Source organism: Mauremys reevesii, unplaced genomic scaffold (assembly GCF_016161935.1).
Source record: "Mauremys reevesii isolate NIE-2019 unplaced genomic scaffold, ASM1616193v1 Contig22, whole genome shotgun sequence".
In the NCBI taxonomy this organism is placed as follows: Eukaryota; Metazoa; Chordata; order Testudines; family Geoemydidae; genus Mauremys; species Mauremys reevesii.
In genome coordinates, this window is record NW_024100832.1 from 137,558 (window position 1) to 153,857 (window position 16,300).

Genomic DNA, 16,300 nt, shown 5'->3' on the forward strand with positions numbered 1-16,300 from the left:
GCAGCATCCTAGCCATGGTTGTGACTGGCTAAGGCTGCCAGCCTCACCAAGTGGGAATTTGTGTCTCTGCAACTGCTGGGGGCCCTGAGTCACAGGCAGCTTGGGGAGTGGGGGTGGCGGGAATGATTATTCTGCCCTAGGGCCTAGCTGTGACTGACTGGGCTTAGGGTCGGCCCTCCCCACACAGGCCTGCACTGGGGTTAGTGTTTAGCAGCTGGGCTGGAGGGAGCCATTGGGACATGAACATTCAGATATTCATTTCCCTTATTATATTGCCCGGTTGGGGCCAATGAGCCTTATTCTTCAGGAGGTGTTATCCTCTCTGTGCCTTGCCTTTCCCAGGCAGGGCCAGCTTCCGCTCCTGGCCCTGGGCGAGTCTCTCCCCAGAAGCAAAGAGAAGCTTCGTTTCCAGGTCAGCTCCACGGCTCAGGGGCCTGGCCATGGATGGGGGAGATTTTCCCCTCCTGGAGCAATGGCTCTGAGCCGGTGCAAGCGGCTGATGACCGGGTGGTAGTTTGGTTTCTGTCAGCCTGGGCCGCAGGGCTTTGCCTGGCAGATCTCGCCTCAGGCCGCTCAGGCTGACCAGAGCAAATGTGAAAAACTGGCGCCTATATAAGAAAAAGACCCCAAAATAGGGACAGCTGGTCACCCTGCCCCACTGCGGGGAGCTCCCTGGGGCTAACACGGGCCCCCGAGGGCGGGCAGCTGCAGGTAAAAGCAAATCAGGCAAATGCAGAGCCCGGGTTTCCTCCTGTTTCTCAAGGGGAAGAAAGCTCGAGTCGCCCCTCGGTGCCGCCGCCCTGTAGCGCCCCGTCAGCCGCCCCCTCCCCCCGGCTGCTGGGCCAGGGGCGGGCCGGGGCTCCGGGCACGCGCGGCCGGGGCGGGCCGAGCTCAGGCTGGGGCAGGGCCTGGAAGCAGCATCCCGGGCCGCGCGGAAACCCGGATACCCGCCGCTCCCGGGCCAGGCCGCGGCTCCCTCCCTCCCCCCTCCCGGCTGCGCTCGCTCTGCTCCGCCCGGCAGCGGGGCCGGCCCGTGGCGAGGCGGCGCCGGGACCCTGCCCAGCCCGGAGCGGGAGCGGAGCTCGGCCGGGCCGGGCCCGCTGGAGAAGCCCCGCCCGCCGCCCCGGGGGGGCCATGGCCGAGCGGGCCGCTGCCCAGGGGAGGCCCGGCGGGCGGGGGAGCCGCGGGGGGCGCGGGGCTGCCGGGCCGGGCGGGGGCTGAGCCCCGGGGTTCGGGTGCAGCCCCCCCCGCGCTGAGGCCGGGCCCAGTAACCCTGGTCCAGCCCTGACTGGAGTTTGTCCAACTTGTTTGAAACGTTTCCAGTGCGGGGGACCCCACAGCCCCCTTGGGAGCCTGGGCCAGCGCCCCGGGGTGAAAAGCGGCTCTCAAATACTCCCCGTGTCCCTGGCTGCAGAGAAGCCCGTTCTCCCCTGTGCGCCCCGCCGCTGGAGGGGGGGGGGGGGCAGGGCTCCCCTCCGGGCTCTTTCCTTGACACTAAACTGCCCGGTGTTTCCAGCACTTCCTCCCACCCAGGTCAGGCTTTTTATCGTTTTTGTCGCTTTCCTCTGGACTCTTTCCACTTTGTCCACCTCTTTCCCCAGTTGTGGTGCCCAGAATTGAACTGGGAGCTCCCCCTGCCTGGGGCTCCCCGGTGTCCAGCACTTTTACCTACAACACTCGGGTTAACACGCCCCAGAATCACATTAGCCTTTTTTGCAGCTGCATCACACTGACAACTCCTGTTCAGTTTGTGGTCAGCTGTAACCCCCTGATCTTTTTCAGCAGCCCGGCCACATAGCCAGTCCGTCCCCGTTTTGTAGCTGTGCATTCGATTTTTCTTTCCTAAGTGGAGTGCTTTGCACTTGTCTCTATTGAATTTCATCTTGTTGAATTCAGACCCATTCTCTGATTTGTCATGGTCAGTTTGTTTTAAATCTGCCCTCCAAGGTGCTTGCAGCTCCTCCTAGCCTGGTGTCATCTGCAAATTTTATCAGCATGCCCTCTAGCTCCAGGGTGTCTGAACGGGGAGGGGATATTAAACCAATCCTGGCTTTGGTGCTGTCTTGTGCTTCGAGGAGCATAACTCTGAATTCCCTGGGGCTGGACCCTGCTGTCAGGGGCAGGGGTTGGAAACTCTCTCCAGCCCCTCTGGCCTGGGGTTTGGGGTCTGATTGTCAGCTGGAGCTGGAGAGACGCGCTCTCTTCCCTAGCCCAGCGGTGCCAGGGGCCTTTGCTGACCTCCTGCGCCTCAGTGTTTGGGGCCCAGTGTCAGGCACCCCTGGAAAGGGGGTCAGGTCTCTCCATTCAGGCCCCCCCACACTGAGGCCTGGGGAGTCAGTCCAGGCTGCTGAGAAGTCTGCTCCGTGGGTGTCAGTCCAGGCTGCCGGAGCCTGGCGGCAATGGGGGGTGTTTAATGGCAGCAGGGCAGAGAGCAGTGGATGGGGGGTAAAACTGCTCATCCCTGAGCTAGGGCTACTCTGCTTCAGTGGTTCTCAAACTTTTGCACTGGTGACCCCTTTCACCCAGCAAGCCTCTGAGTGTGTTGCCGGCACAGAGTGCCCGAGGCAGCAACAGCGGTTCGTTGCCCGGTGTGCTTCGCTTCAATAAACACACCAAGGTGGAGAAGCAGACAAAGTTTATTTGAGATCTCAAAGCGGTGCCAGGAGACAGACTTGTCTCAGATCAAGCATCCAGCTACAAGCAGCTTTTCTCTTTTTTATACATAACTTTAACTAAGCCTCTTCTATCCTCCCCCCCTCTCCCCACCTTTCATTCCCATGCAGCAGATACACTTTGCAATAGCAATTACATTAAGCAGTTAAGTCATACTTGGCAAAAAACAATTTAGCTTGTTAGTAACTCTTCTGTGAACTGTTATCTTGTCCTGCTCTCTTTGATCTGTTATTTTGCCCCTTAGCCAGGAGCAAGCAGGCCTCATTATTACCTTCTGGTACAGGTGTTGCAACTGATAACCATTCTCTGTTGCTGGCCTGTTAGGTCGATTAAAGTTCAAACATGGGAGCACTTTGGTCAGACATGGAGTGACTTTAGTTCATTCAGGCCTACTACAGAAAGGCTTCATTGACACTGTGGTTTTCCACCCTCCTGAGTTACCTAGTGTCATGCCTAATGACACCAACAAGTGCGACCCCCCCTTATAAATTAAAAACACTTTTTTATATATTTAACACCATTATCAATGCTGGAGGCAAAGCAGGGTTTGGGGTAGAGGCTGACAGCTGGCGACCCCCCACGTAATAACCTGGCGACCCCCTGAGGAGTCGCAAACCCCAGTTTGATGACCCCTGTTCTGTTTCTTAGGGCCCCAGTCCTATAGCACCTCTTCCCACAGAGTAACAAGTATTTGGAGGGGGAGTGAGCAGGGAGGGGCAGGTGGGGAAGGGAGGACAAAGCAGATAACATTAATTGCAAATATTATTTGTGTGTCTTGTGATAATGGCTGAGAGCCCCCGTCAGGGCCCCGGACCCCTCTGTGCCAGGCTCCCTGCAAACACAGAACAGTTTGATCATATTGTGTTTGAACAGCACCGGGCACAGAGGGGTCTGGCCCATGTCTGGGTCTCTTAGCCATTACCACAAGACACACTCAATTCCAAGTACTCGTTGTGCTGTGTCATATGGCAAGACCTGATCCTGCAGCAAGGTGCTGCACATCTCCTAAGAAGTACTGACAAAGCTCCACCTTTCAGGTGCTCAGCTCTTCCCAGGATCCGGCCTTCAGAGTGTAAGCATTGCCTCTGGCTTGGCTGCACGGCCCTGGGTGGGTGGGGGTGATTTCAGGCAGCAGCAGGAAGGTCTCAGGTGGATTATTTAGGATAGAAATCCTGACAGGGCCCGTTTCAGTCAGGAGAGGCAGCTGGAACTGGGCCGATTCATAGCGTTACCAGGGGACCCAGATCCCCGCCAGCACTGGTGTGTGGAAGCAGAGCTTGGGGCTGGAAGTCCAGTACAGCCGAGCCCAGCAGAGGGATGTGACCTAGCGCACAGAGCTGGAGCGTTAGCGGGCAATGCTCTGGTCCAGGGGTTCTCAGCCTGTGGGCCGTGACCCAAAGCGGGAGCGCCAGCACGTTTCAAAGGGCCACGTGGCGGCTCCTGCAGCTCCAGTCTCGTGAGGCAGGCTGGGCTTGACTCCCCGCTCCGGGCACTGTGATCTTCGGGGTCACGGTGCCGCCCCTCCATCGTGACAACGGGGCCGGCCAAGCCAGAGCGGAGTGAGTGATGTGGCAACCCATGTGCCCGGGCACAAGGCCACTCGCACAGGTGTGCAGCAGCTGGTCCCCATTAGTGGGGCAGGGCCAAACCTGGGCGGTGCTGCGACCCGGGAGCAGGGAGCTGAGCAGGACAGGAGCTGCTGCTGCAGGGTGAGCGTGGGGTGGGGTCTACACACCCACGCACTGGCCCTGAGCCCCCTTCCTGGGTCAGTTCTCAACACCCATCTCCCCCCCCGGGGGGGGGCTATTTACTGGGCTGTGACAAACCCTCAGCTTTTACCAGTGGGTCCTGGGCCAAAGAGGCTGGGAAGCGCTGCTCTGGCCATCTCTCCCCGGCCGCAAGGGCTTGGGGCGGTGCTCAGCCCCTCCGCGCCCCCTCCCCCACCCTCGGGCACAGTTGGGCTGGATTTAGGGAGAGTACGGCCAGTTCTATCAGCTCCCCCATCCACCCAGTTAGATCTCCCAGCTCCAGTCACCCTGTTCTTTCCTTCTCCCCTGCTGGAACCCCCCCCCCCCCATAGGCCCACTGACTGGGTAGGTGTGACCCCTCCCGCCCCCTGAGGGAAATCATAAGGAGCAAGGAAATGACAGAGTCTGAGGCTCCCCTTCACCGTACCCCACACTGCAGCTTCCCACAGACAGCGAGAGACTCGGCATCGTGCCAAGGAACTTGCTGCTCCCGCCAGTGACCCGGAAATGCTCTTCGTGCACCGCGTTCCTAGCACGTCCTTAACGGCAACCTTGTCCCCCCCCGCTGGTCCTGTGCGCACGTGTCACAGTAGCCGTGGAGGTGGCGGGGAAGGGTTTGCGTTGTTCTGGGCGGGAGGAATGTGTTGTGCGTCTCCACAGGGGAATCCCGTCTGCTGACGCAGAGCTGGGCGCTTAGCGGACGTGCTCTGTGGACGGTAGATTCAGAGGAGGCCATTGGCCTTTCCTGGCTTTTCAGGGCTGGTTCTCTGGGGCATCTCACTCCTGCTCAGCGTCAGTCCCTTTTAAGTGGAGTTTTGTTTGTGGAATAACGAGCCCCTGGCTCCACTTACGTTTCTGTCCTTTCAAACAGGCTCCAGAGTGGGCCCCGGAGTCAAAGCGCCCGATGCCGTTCCAATCCCGCTCTGACCCCAGACAGACGTCTGCGAGAGAGAGCCGGCTGCAACCGGCAGAGCTTTCCATGTGGCCTGCAGTAGCTGCAATCCAAGCTGTGGACAGGACGGTGGAGTCCCATGCCACACGGTTGCTGACTCTGGAGAGCAGAGTGGGAACAGCAGAGAAGAAATTAGTTGATTGTGAGAAAACAGTGATGCAATTTGAAAGCCAGCTGGAGAGTAAGTGGGCGGCGCTGGGAACTCTGATCCAGGGGTATGGACGGCTGCAGAGGAGGCTGGAGAACATGGAGAACCTGCTGAAGAACAGGAACTTCTGGATCCTGAGACTTCCCCCAGGCAGTAGGGGGGAGGTCCCCAAGGTAACGATATCCCAGCTGTTGCCGAGGGGCAGAACTAAATCACGTGCGGAGATTTTCAAGAGTCGGTGCCTAAAGCTGGGTTCCTACCTTTGTATTTAGGCAATGAATAAGTGGCCTGATTCTCCAAGTGCTGAGCACCCAGCCGCTCCCGTTGGAGTCCGCGGGTTGTTGCCGTGTGCTCGGCACTCTGGAAAATCGGGGTATTTATTCATTGCCTAACTATTGCCCTTTGTGACCTGAGTGGCTAGTCACAGTGCAGGGCCCTGGGGGTGTTCCTGCTGGAATTCGATATTGATGGTTTCTTCTTTGTTGGAATGCTGTTTATTTACAAGGAAGGTACAAAGTCCTGCTTCTACCAACACAGGAGAGGAACAAAAGGCTAAAAGAGTGTGTCGTAGCTTATAGCCCCAAGCCTCTGTAGCCAGCACCAAAGCCAAAATCTCTCTAGGCTTTTCTAGGGTCCAGTACCAACCCGTGTTTCTGACACCCAGGCTGCTACTTGCTGGCTTTCTCCCTCCTCAGTGTCATCACTTCTGTGTGTTACACGCTCGCATGTGCCCCTCCTCCCACAGGTTCGCAACACCTTTTGTCTTAGGTGGAGATTTTGGGATTAATTTCCCCCAATGATTATGTTAATTGAAAGAAGCGTTTACATCCAGTGTCAGAGGTTGGTGACCTCTGCAGTCACCATACCTCTTGGCATAACAGGGTGAATGTCTGAACCGATGGGTATGTGTATCCTGGAACTGTTACTGTGTTACAGACGCTCATTACTGCAACGGCAGGGGTTTGTCCATCACTGTAGTAATCCACCTCTCCAAGAGGTGGTGGCTAAATTGACAGAAGAATTCTGGGGCTTAGAGGTCGGGTTAACGACCTCTTTTGGGTGTGTGAATTTTTCACAGCCCTGAGTGACCTAAGTTAGATCGACCTAAGTTTTAGGTGTAGACCAGGCCTTGCTTTAGACATCCACTTTTGAAAATTGTGGCCTCTTTCTCTCGTCAGTCTATTGAAAGATTTCTTTTCCCGTTGACATTCCATCTCTACAGCCATAGGCGCCAACTTTCTCCGGCGCCAGTGGGTGCCCGTGCCCCCCTACCCCTTTCCCCACCACTGGCCCCGCCCTGACTCCACCCACAGCTGGCCCCGCCCCCATTCCAACCCTGTCCCCAAAGTCCCCGCCCTAATTCTGCCCCCTCCCTGCCCCTATTGCAGTGGTCCCCAACCTATTTCGTCTGGCAGGCGCCAGACGACGAGCCACGGAGGACCCTGGTGGCGGACGAGCATCTGCCGAAATGCCGCTGACAAGCGGCAACGTCAATAGGCGTCGCCGTCGAAATACCGCAACATCAATAGGCGCTGTCGCCGCCGAAATACTGCTGACGAGCAGCAGCATCCAGAGGTGTCGCCGCTGAAATGCCACCGAAAATTGGCAGCATTTCAGCAGCGATGCCTCGGGATGACATAGCTTGTCAGCGGCGTTTCAGCGGATGCTCATCCGCCAGCCAGTACGCGGGTGTTCTTAGACGCCCCGGTGGGCGCCGTGGTGCCTGGGGACACCGTGTTGGGGACCCCCGCTCTATTGGGTCCCTTCCCCAAATCCCGGCCCTGCCTCTTCCCCCAGCGTGCTGCGTTCCCCCTTTTCCCCCTCCCTCCCTGCCCCACGAATCAGCTGTTTCACGGCGCAAGCGCTGGGAAGGAGGGGGGAGAAGCAGGATGCGGCAGCACGCTCGCGGAGGAGGCTGAGGTGTGCTGGAGCAGGGGGGCGAGGCAGGGCCACAGAGCACCACCAATTTTTTTCTGTGGGTGCTCCAGCCCTGGAGCACCCATGGAGTTGGCGCCTATGTCTACAGCAAGGTTTCCCCAGTCAGGGCCATGCTCTGTAGCATGGTTGCTCCTCTCTCATCTGGGAGGACCAGGGTATGTTCTAACCAAGTTACAGAAACGTGCTACAGTAGCGCACAGGTGAATTGTGTTGTGACATGCTGCTCTGACGCTGCGTTGGCTGTTCCTTATTCACCAGCCTAAAGTGGTTTGGATAAAGGGAGTGATACGATCTGGCTGCCAACCTGTGTGACGGTGCCTAAAATCACACTGGTTAGGAACACCGGGGCTGTGCTGGGCCATTCCCTCCCTGCTGTTACTCCGTGGCGGCAGCGTACAGCTATCAGCGCTCAGGCTCCATATCAGAGTGCAGTGTTCAGATGTCTGCAGGGGAGGAAGGACGGCCTAGGGGATAGGGCACTGAGCTGGGACTCAGGAGACCTGGGCTCAGTCCCAGGCTTCTTATGTGTCCTGGGGCAAGTCACTTAGCCTGTGTGTGCCTCAGTTCCCCATCTGTACAATGGGCAGAACAGCACTGCCCTGCCTCACAGGCCTGTTGTGAGGCTACACACATCAGACTGTGGGGTGCTCACATATGGAGGTAACAGGAACCTTGGTTAAGTTCAAATGTTGCTCAGTATTTGCAGCTTCAGAGAACAAATTCTGTAGGCAAAACCTGAACAAAGAGTCGCTCCACAGGGACCTCCTAGCTCAGTTAATTGCTGGGGCCAGATGATCCCCTTTGGATCAGTACTCAGAGAATACTGCTTCTACAGTAGCATCGTCCCAGTTCCTGAAACCTGCCGAGGGCCTGGGAAGGGTCACCCCTGTGAAAGGGGGAGCTGGGTGCAGCTGCAGACGTGGAGTCCCTAGCAGCATTTGAGCTGTGCTGCTTGGTACCTGGAGGGCAGGATGGAAGCTCCAGCACTGATCCTGGGGGAGAGCCGCAGCTTGCATTGATGGAGAGCTGGAAGCAGTCTCTGCTCTACCCTCCACCTGACCAAATTCAGCTTTTCCTTTCCAGCTCTGCCGGTGCGGGGGTGGGGGCAGCATAGCGTCGTGTAGCTCTAGCTGTGATGTGTGGGGTGTTTCTACATAAAACCCATTTCTAACAATTTCCCCAATAATAGCCAGGTGACATTGATCCTCCCCATCTCTGCTGATTCATACGACAGGAGGGATTGACCCAGGAGGTACTGAGTGTGCAACACTTGTGATTCCAGGTGCCGGTGACGTTCGACGATGTCTCCGTCTATTTCAACGAGCAGGAGTGGGGGAGCTTAGAGGAATGGCAGAAGGAGCTTTACAAGAACATGATGAAGGGGAATTATGAGGCCCTGATCTCCCTGGGTAATTCTTTTTTCTTCACTCGCTTACGAGAAGCTGTGAGATCACTGAAGTTGGCTCCAGCTCAAGTTTATTCTCCAGTTCTTTTGATTCCTAGTTGATCAGTAGGTAAAATCTTGTACTGTGTGTCTTTGACTGATGGTGCTTTTTAAAAAGAGATTAAAATACACGGTGCTGTTCCTTATTGCTCCACCTCCAGTGCTTTCTACATGTAGCCTAGATGGTGGGTGTATTGAGTTGTGCATATTCTATACATGCACAGAGACTCTGGCACTGTTGCGTTAATGTCAGATCTCCTGACTGAAGGCAGAAGTTGTATTTGAGCTAATGGAAACCTTTGCAGTCCCAAGTGAACATAGTGACATGGTGTAGCTGGTAGCACTGGAGGTCTCGCCATTTCATCTATGAACTTCATTCCCACTCCCTCCTTGGCCTGTCGGCTAGAACGGCCAGTTACTAGTTCTAACTGAGAAGGTGGTTTCTGTGATTCGGCTGCATGGAGACCCAAGTCGCATTACTCAGGTACTTTCCAACCAGCCGCCAGAGGGTAATGGCTTGTGTTCCCCACTGACCTGAGCTGGATTTGAACCAGTCACCTAAGAGAGAGATTCCATGCCCTGTCACTAATTGTATGGACCATCCAGTTCCAACTCTAGATAGTGGACCAAATTCAGTGCTGGTGTGTGTGGGTATCTGTAACAGGGTGAACTAGATCTGGAGGCCCCCTGCAGCCTAGAGTGGCTGCACGGGAAGCAGCCAATCAGAGGGCTGTTGGAGCAGCCAATCAGGGGCCTGAAGGGCCATATAAAAGAGAGCAGCAGAGGAAGTGCTGTCAGTTGCTGCCTGGAGCTGGAAGAGGAAAATCTGGGTTCCTGGCTGGCGGGAAGAGCAGCAGGACCACAGACAGCTCACTGCAGGCAGGACTGAGCACTGGGAAGTCTGCTTGCAGGGACCAGGAGAACAAGAGGTGCTCCTGGCTGGCTGCAGGGGCTGAGGCAGGTAGTTGCTGGTGGGTACCAGAGAATGAGGGAATTGCTGCTGGCTGGCTACCAGGACAATTAAGGCAGGCTATGGAGAGGTGGCCCAGGCAAATGCAGGTAGTTAAAGGGATGTGGCATGTGGCTGATGCTTAGAGGGTCCCTGGGCTAGGACCTGGGGTAGAGGGCAGGTCTAAATCTCCCCTGTCCCCCAACAGCCATTGGGGAAAGTGGCAGTGCCCTGAGAGAAGGGAGTGTACATGGACCTGTTATTCAGTGAGTGGCTGCCAGGCACTCGAGCGGGGTTATTAGCCAGCTGGAACATGCCTGGGGCAGCGCAGAGACCAGCGGTTACGAGCGTTCAGACTGGCCAGCGCCAGGGCTCCCACGAGCCAGGCTGCCCTTGTCCCAGGTCTCTGAGCCGTCTCCTGTCACCTGCCCATTGTCCTGCTGCTGCAGAGCCGGGCTGAGTTCACCTGGTCACGTTGTAACGGGAACCCACCCCCTGAACCCCTCTGGATCCTCCAGTGAAATGAGTTGGTTCCACTTCGTTCCGCAGCCTCCAGTCAGCACCACCAGTGTGGAATCGCAAGTCGTAACGTTTCCTAGTGGACAGAAAACTGGAGCGTCCAAAAAGCAGCTGAAGAGAGGAAAAGCCTGATGCATTAGGGATGTAAAAGGTTAACTGGTTAACCGGTAAGCATTAGGCTCACTGGTTAACCCAAGTTAACCGTTAACCCCAGCGGCTGCGTGTCAGGACGGCAGGGGCGGGGACGGTCACTTTTTTAACCAATATTTCCATCCCCAAGATACATCATGTAATTAGGAGGAAGGAAGGGAATAATCCCGAGGGTTGACAGTGGACAGCAAATTCGATACCCCAAATGCACTGCCCACTTCACCCCAAGTTTTCCTTGGTTAAGATCCTGCACCTGGAATTTCAGGATGTGACTGTACGTTGGGTGTCGGAGAGCAGCCCCGGCGCCCCCCGGCTCCCTGGCACGGTTGTATTGTAGTATAAATAGTGTCCAAAGGAACCCTGCTGCCCCTCTGTGCCTGGCTCCCTGCTCAGCTTCTTGGTGCTTAATAAATAGGAACGTGGATTAATACTTGCTGTGCCCATGGCAGCCCCTTCCCTTAGGAAGACTCAGAGAGCCCCACCCCTCAGAGGAACAGCGCCCGCCCCGGTGCAGGGCATCCCTGTAACTGTGCAGCGTCTCTTCACGTCGCCTGTCACCCAGCACTTGGGGGTTGGGTATTTCAAACCATTGATAATGATCTGTAATGAGTATCCTGCTGTGTGACTCAAACACTGGAGCGTCTCTCTCCATCTGCAGATTACGCCATTTCCAAACCTGACCTTCTGTCCCGGATTGAACGAGGGGAGGAGCCGTGTGTGGGGGATCAGGGTCGTTCAGAGGAGAGCGAGATCCCTGCAGACCCCGGCCCAGGTACATTGAAACCGCTCAGAAATGAGCCCTGAGGCCTCTCGCTTCAGCTGGGTTCCACTGGCTGCCGGGCGTTCCCGTTGCTGGAGGTGTGACTGCCTGGCGAACGTGCACAGGAGTGACGTTAAATGGCTCTATCCAGTGAAAGCTTCACGAGCTCTTTCATTCCCTCCCTTTCAATCCGACACTTGTGCCAGGGACAGGAGAACGTTTGGGGGAATTCGGGCGAAATGGACGTTGCTTCCCCGAATCCCTGAGCTTGCACCAGGGGGTTGAGCGTCCTGTGTGTGTTATTCCCGTTCTTTGCTTCTTTAATCGAATCCCAGCCAGCGGGTAAAAGCAGTGATGGGATGAAGCCCCAAATCCGGATCAGGATCTTGGAACTGCTTCCTCCCCTCTCCCCCTAGTTTGGTTTGCTCACCTGTGTCCAGACACCCTGTGACTCGGGACATCCCCTGGCTGCCCCCCAGGTTAGGCAGGGCAGGGAGAAGAGACAAGGCCTCTCTGGAAGGGGCAAGTGGGAAAAGCTCCTTTGAGAACCCAAAGCCCTGAACGGCCCAGGGGCAGTTACACAGTTTAACCCTGGCAGCCTGTGTGCTGCAGAACGTCGCGTGTCCTGAACGGGCTCTGAGACCGGCCGGGCTCGCCAGCCCTCGGGGGAACCACTCGAGCAAAGGGAAGCTGAAATTCCAGCCAGCTCTCAGAACGGGCTGCTCCTCCCATCCGTGGATTTCTGTTGTCCTTGTCCCCGGCGAGTGCCATCCGCAGCTCTCCCCCCACCCCCCCTCACCTCCCCACCCCCTTTCTGTCCCTTCTGGCATCAAACCCGTCTGCAGCCCTCCAGGTCCCCTCCCCTCAGAGCTGCGCTAGCGTCTGCTCAGAGCGGGCCCCCTCTGAAAACTGGTGCTGGGCGGAGATGGGGGTGAAGCTCCTTGGCCCAGCTCTCAGCGGGGAGGAGAATCCCGCAGGGTGTGTCTGCGTTCAGGCTGGAAGGGGGAAGGGCCAGCCAAGGAGCCGGACCCACGGGAGTTCTGATCAAAGGAGCAGGCTAACGAGACGTGTAGCCGTGGGGGTGCGGCGGGAGGGACTAGCTGCCCCACGTACGATCTCATCTGAGCCGTGACGGATGGACCTGGGGCAGCCAGCCCCTCCCACCGCCACGGCTACACGTCCAGCTCGCAAGTTGACGTACCCTTAATACCCTAGGCTGGGATTGGCCAAGCAGCCTAGCGACTTCGGGCCCCCACCTGCCACTGACCGTCCATGGGAACTGGGTGCCCAACTCCCCTAGGCCCCTCTGAAATCTGAGCCCTTCTCTTTCCTGTGAACAGAATCCCCCGTCTCTGCACCAGCCATTTCATTGTGGATTAACCAGGAGGAGGATCCGGGCTGCGGGGGCCGAGGGGACTCTGGGGAAAAGGAAATCAGTGGAAGCCCCTGCTCTGGTGAGTAACGGATTTTGCCATCTTGGAGCTGGCGAGTGCAGTAATCAAACCGGAGCTCTTACGTCTGCACCCAGCCGTCTCCAGGGACCAGCAGCAGTTTTCTTACCCTCTGGGCAGCCAGTCACCCACGTCTGCACTGCTGGACCCGACTTCTGCTGCCTTGTCCCCCTGCCTTTCAGCAGCAACACCCTGCCGTCGCCTCGCCCCGTGTGGGGCTGGCAGTGCCCCGGGGGTGCTGGCAGGGAGCAGCCCCTCTGCTCAGGAGCTGGGACGGGACCTGCCCTGCGTGCCGAGAGGATGCTGTCTCGCTCCCTTGCCTCCAGCGTGGGAGCCTGACCCGTCTGGCCGTTAGTGCAGGTGCTCTGCGTTCATTAAGCCCAGCAGGGCGGGGGTGTCCCGTAGTGTTCTGGCCGTTCAGCGGAGCCGCACAAACTTGTCTTGGAGCGGAGGAGGGGTCCAAAGTGAAGGTGGTGGGGCCTGAGATCGGTGTTCGGCTCCGGCCGAGAGCGGGGAACACGGTGTGATCCTCTTTGCCCTGAACAGAGTTTCAGGTTGTCCCCCCCGATGCCGCGTCCTGGGTTAAACGAGAGGATGAGCCGTGTGCGCAGGATCGGCCGGTCTGTGGAGAAGGCAGAACCCCTGCAGGCCCCAGCCCTGGTGAGTAGCAGCCGAGAGCCGTGGGCACAGGGCGTGAGGGGACGAGCAGGGAATCCAGCCAGGCCGTTTTACCATTCCTGCTCGTCCGGGCTCAACTTCTCTAACGTGTTGTTAGTTTACAGGTCGCAAGCCAGCCGGTCGCACCCCCGGCCCTGCCACCCCCCAGAGCCCCTCCTCCTCTCCCTCTTTGGGTGGTCTGACCACTGGTCTTAGCCCCTCGTTTTCTGCTTCCTCGTGCGCCTCACCAGCACCTTTGTAGCCATTCAAAAGAGGTGTCGTCTCTCCTCCAGCAAGAGCCAGCGCCAGCTTTAAACCCCCAACTCAGAGGAAAGTGGGAGTAGAAGCCAAACTGGAGCCTAATCCCCCAGGAGTGGAAGGGACCTCTGGGACCCGGAGTCCAGTCCCCGCTATCGCAGGCCACCCCAGCATGGAACCCATTGCTGGAAGTTTGTTTATAGCCCTGATTTTCCAGGGTGGCACCAGATATTAATTTAGCCATGAAAATCTGTGTTAAATCCAAGCAGAATGTGTGCAGTTGCTCCAAACATGCCTAAAAGCCCCACTAGTCAGGAGTTGTCACATCCAGAGAGTGACGAACCTTGCTAAGCCTGTGCAGATGTTGATGAAGGAGACTCCCAAAAAGGAGTAGGCCCGGTGGGGGGTGCTCAAACCCACGCTGGCTGGCTCCCGCTTGGACAGGCGGACACGCTCATGGCCTCTACAGAAGCTCAGCCTTTCACACACAAGTGATGTCCTGTTGCTGGCCGTGAGCTCGCCAAAAGCCAGGGATTAGGCAGTTTAGAGTTGTCCTTTCTCTGGCCTGTGCCAGTCGGGCAAGGAATTTTCCTTCTGACTTCATCAGCCAAGGTTCCGGTTTAGTATTTCCAGCAAAGCGTCCCCTGGTGCCAGGCACAGCTGGCTGGACTCCTCCTTTCACGCCTTCCCACAGCTGAGAAGTGCCTGCCCGCCACAGAACCTGCCAAACCAGCTCTTCTGTAGTCAAACCCTGGATAGACTAACCTGACCCGCTCAGAAACGTACAAGCTCCACCTTCAAACCCTCCACTTCTGTCGGGAGCCCCTTCCAGGACGTCTGTCCCGATGGTAAGAAACCGTCTGCTAATTCCCAGCCTGCTCTTCCCTGTGCACAGAATCTCCTGCTCCTGCGCCTGCCCGTTCCCCCTGGGTTAAACCGGAGCCGGAGCCAGAGCCGGGTGCTGGGACTCTGCCGGCGTTGGAGCAAAGGGGGCTCCCTGGAGAGCCCAGCGCAGGTGAGTATTGGGGAGCGACAGCTCGGAACCAGTGAGTGGCTAAAGGAGCTGGTCAGAGCCAACTTCCAGCGCATTGCGACTGCACACGGGCCGCCGGGCTCATCGGGCCCCTCCCATCCCCCGCCAGCACGGCCCCTTGGCCAGGGGCGTAGGCCTGGCCCTGCCAGCGTTACTCCACCTGGGGAATTCCCAGCAGGCCACGTGCGGCTGCTGTGCAAGGCCAGAGTAGCTCAAAGCAGCCTCATCGCTGGTGAGCTCAAGGCCCAGGTCCGACCCCAGCACCTCAGACGGTGAGATGGGGAGAACTTCCCCTCTGCCCTTCTCTAGGGAAGCAAAGGATTTTCAGAGCTCAGTCCGGTAAACCAGCGTCTCGCTGAGTGTCCCAGCTTGCTCACCACGGCCAGCGTCATGGGCCTTGACTCCAAAGCAGGAGCCCCTGAATCGCAGGATTCGCTCCCTCCCTGCCCGGCCGGTGACATGAATAACGGCTGCTTTCTTCTGCCCCGGCAGGTGACGAGATCCTGCTCCAACGTGCGGAGGAGCATCATGCGGAGGAGGGCGAGGACCCAGGCCCCCCCGGGGCGGTTTGTGCAACGTCCAAAGGGACCGTGGTCAAGAGCCCCTGCGAGGGCCCTGCGGCTCGGCAGAGAAGTGGCCTGGGGAGGTCGGCTCAGGGCAAGAGGGGCACGGGGGAGCTCACAGCAGCCGGGGGCCAGCAGAGAGCCGTGGGGGGTGAGCGGCCTGGCCCGTGTCCCGAGCGTGGGAAGTGCTTGGGGCAGAAGCAGTCGCTGCTCAGCCCCCAGAAGAGCCTGTTGGCGGAGAAGCCGGCCAAGTGCAGGGAGTGCGGCAAGCGCGTCGGCCGGATTCAGTGCTGCCTCCAGCACCAGCACATGCCCCCGGGCAAGCTGCCCTTCACCTGCGCCGAGTGCCGGCAGCGCTTCCGCAAGAAGCGGCCCCTGCTCTTCCCCCACGAGCCGCACGTGGCCGAGCCGCCCTTCTCCTGCCCCGCCTGCGGCAAGGCCTTCAGCCAGCGGGACACGCTCCTGGCTCACCAGAAGACCCACCTCTGAGAGCACAAGTCCGTGTGCGCTGCCTGTGGCCAGGGCTTTGTCCCCGAGGAGTAAACGCAGCACCGGTGGGTGCACACCATGGGGGGCTGCCCCACAGGGCAGGAGGAGCTTCGCCCACCTGTGCCACCTGGCCATGCACCAGTGGGTCCCTCCAAGGGCTTTCCCCACCAGGACAGCCCGGCAGAGCACCAGAGGACTCGTCTCCTGCATGAGGCTGCCGAGGGCACCGCAGGGCTGGCAGCAGGGAGCCGGGGCCTCTCAGGCTGCACTGGCCTGAGCTGGGCTTGGCGAACCAACCCCCTATTGTGCCCACATGACACGTCTTACATCCCACCCGTGTGCTAGCCGGGCCTGGGCCAGGCGAGGCAGAGACCCTCCAGGAAGAGAGTCCCTGGGGAGGGGTTTGCTGCCCACCCGAGCCCTGCAGAGAAACCATCTGTGCAGAGTGTAGGGAACGGGGCTTCCCCCAGCTCATGGGGGGACGTGTCGGGTCGGAGCACTGCCGGGGCCAGCACCCACTGGGAGGAGCAGCCACCGCTCCTGGGCATGGGGAAGGTTAAACGGACAC

The 16,300-nt window shown here is 58.4% G+C and overlaps 3 protein-coding genes across 4 annotated transcripts in view; all 3 read left to right on the plus strand.

Annotated features, from left to right (window-relative positions):
- Positions 1–16,300, plus strand: part of LOC120393533 (zinc finger protein 777-like) — an 88,623-nt gene that overhangs the window by 32,228 nt on the left and 40,095 nt on the right. The gene's annotated exons all lie outside the window — the stretch shown is intronic.
- Positions 689–16,300, plus strand: part of LOC120393532 (zinc finger protein 777-like) — a 41,844-nt gene continuing 26,232 nt past the window's right edge. Inside the window, exon 1 of one of the 2 annotated variants that reach the window (XM_039518132.1) lies at positions 689–974. The gene's annotated coding sequence lies outside the window, so the exon portion shown is untranslated. The remainder of the gene's footprint in view (positions 975–16,300) is intronic. The other variant, XM_039518130.1, reaches the window with a different exon arrangement.
- Positions 967–16,070, plus strand: LOC120393538 (zinc finger protein 282-like). Its single transcript, XM_039518156.1, has 8 exons — positions 967–1,158; positions 5,293–5,694; positions 8,742–8,868; positions 11,180–11,293; positions 12,622–12,735; positions 13,279–13,392; positions 14,543–14,662; positions 15,173–16,070. Exons 1-8 carry the CDS (start codon positions 1,135–1,137, stop codon positions 15,730–15,732), a joined length of 1,575 nt encoding a protein of 524 aa, XP_039374090.1. The 5' UTR covers positions 967–1,134; the 3' UTR covers positions 15,733–16,070.

Coding starts and splice junctions, on each gene's coding strand:
- LOC120393538 (XM_039518156.1), top strand. CDS start 1,135: ATGGCCGAGCGGGCCGCTGCCCAG. Junction 1,159..5,292: donor CCGAGCGGGCCGCTGCCCAG/GGGAGGCCCGGC, acceptor CCTTTCAAACAG/GCTCCAGAGTGGGCCCCGGA. Junction 14,663..15,172: donor CCCTGGAGAGCCCAGCGCAG/GTGAGTATTGGG, acceptor CTGCCCCGGCAG/GTGACGAGATCCTGCTCCAA.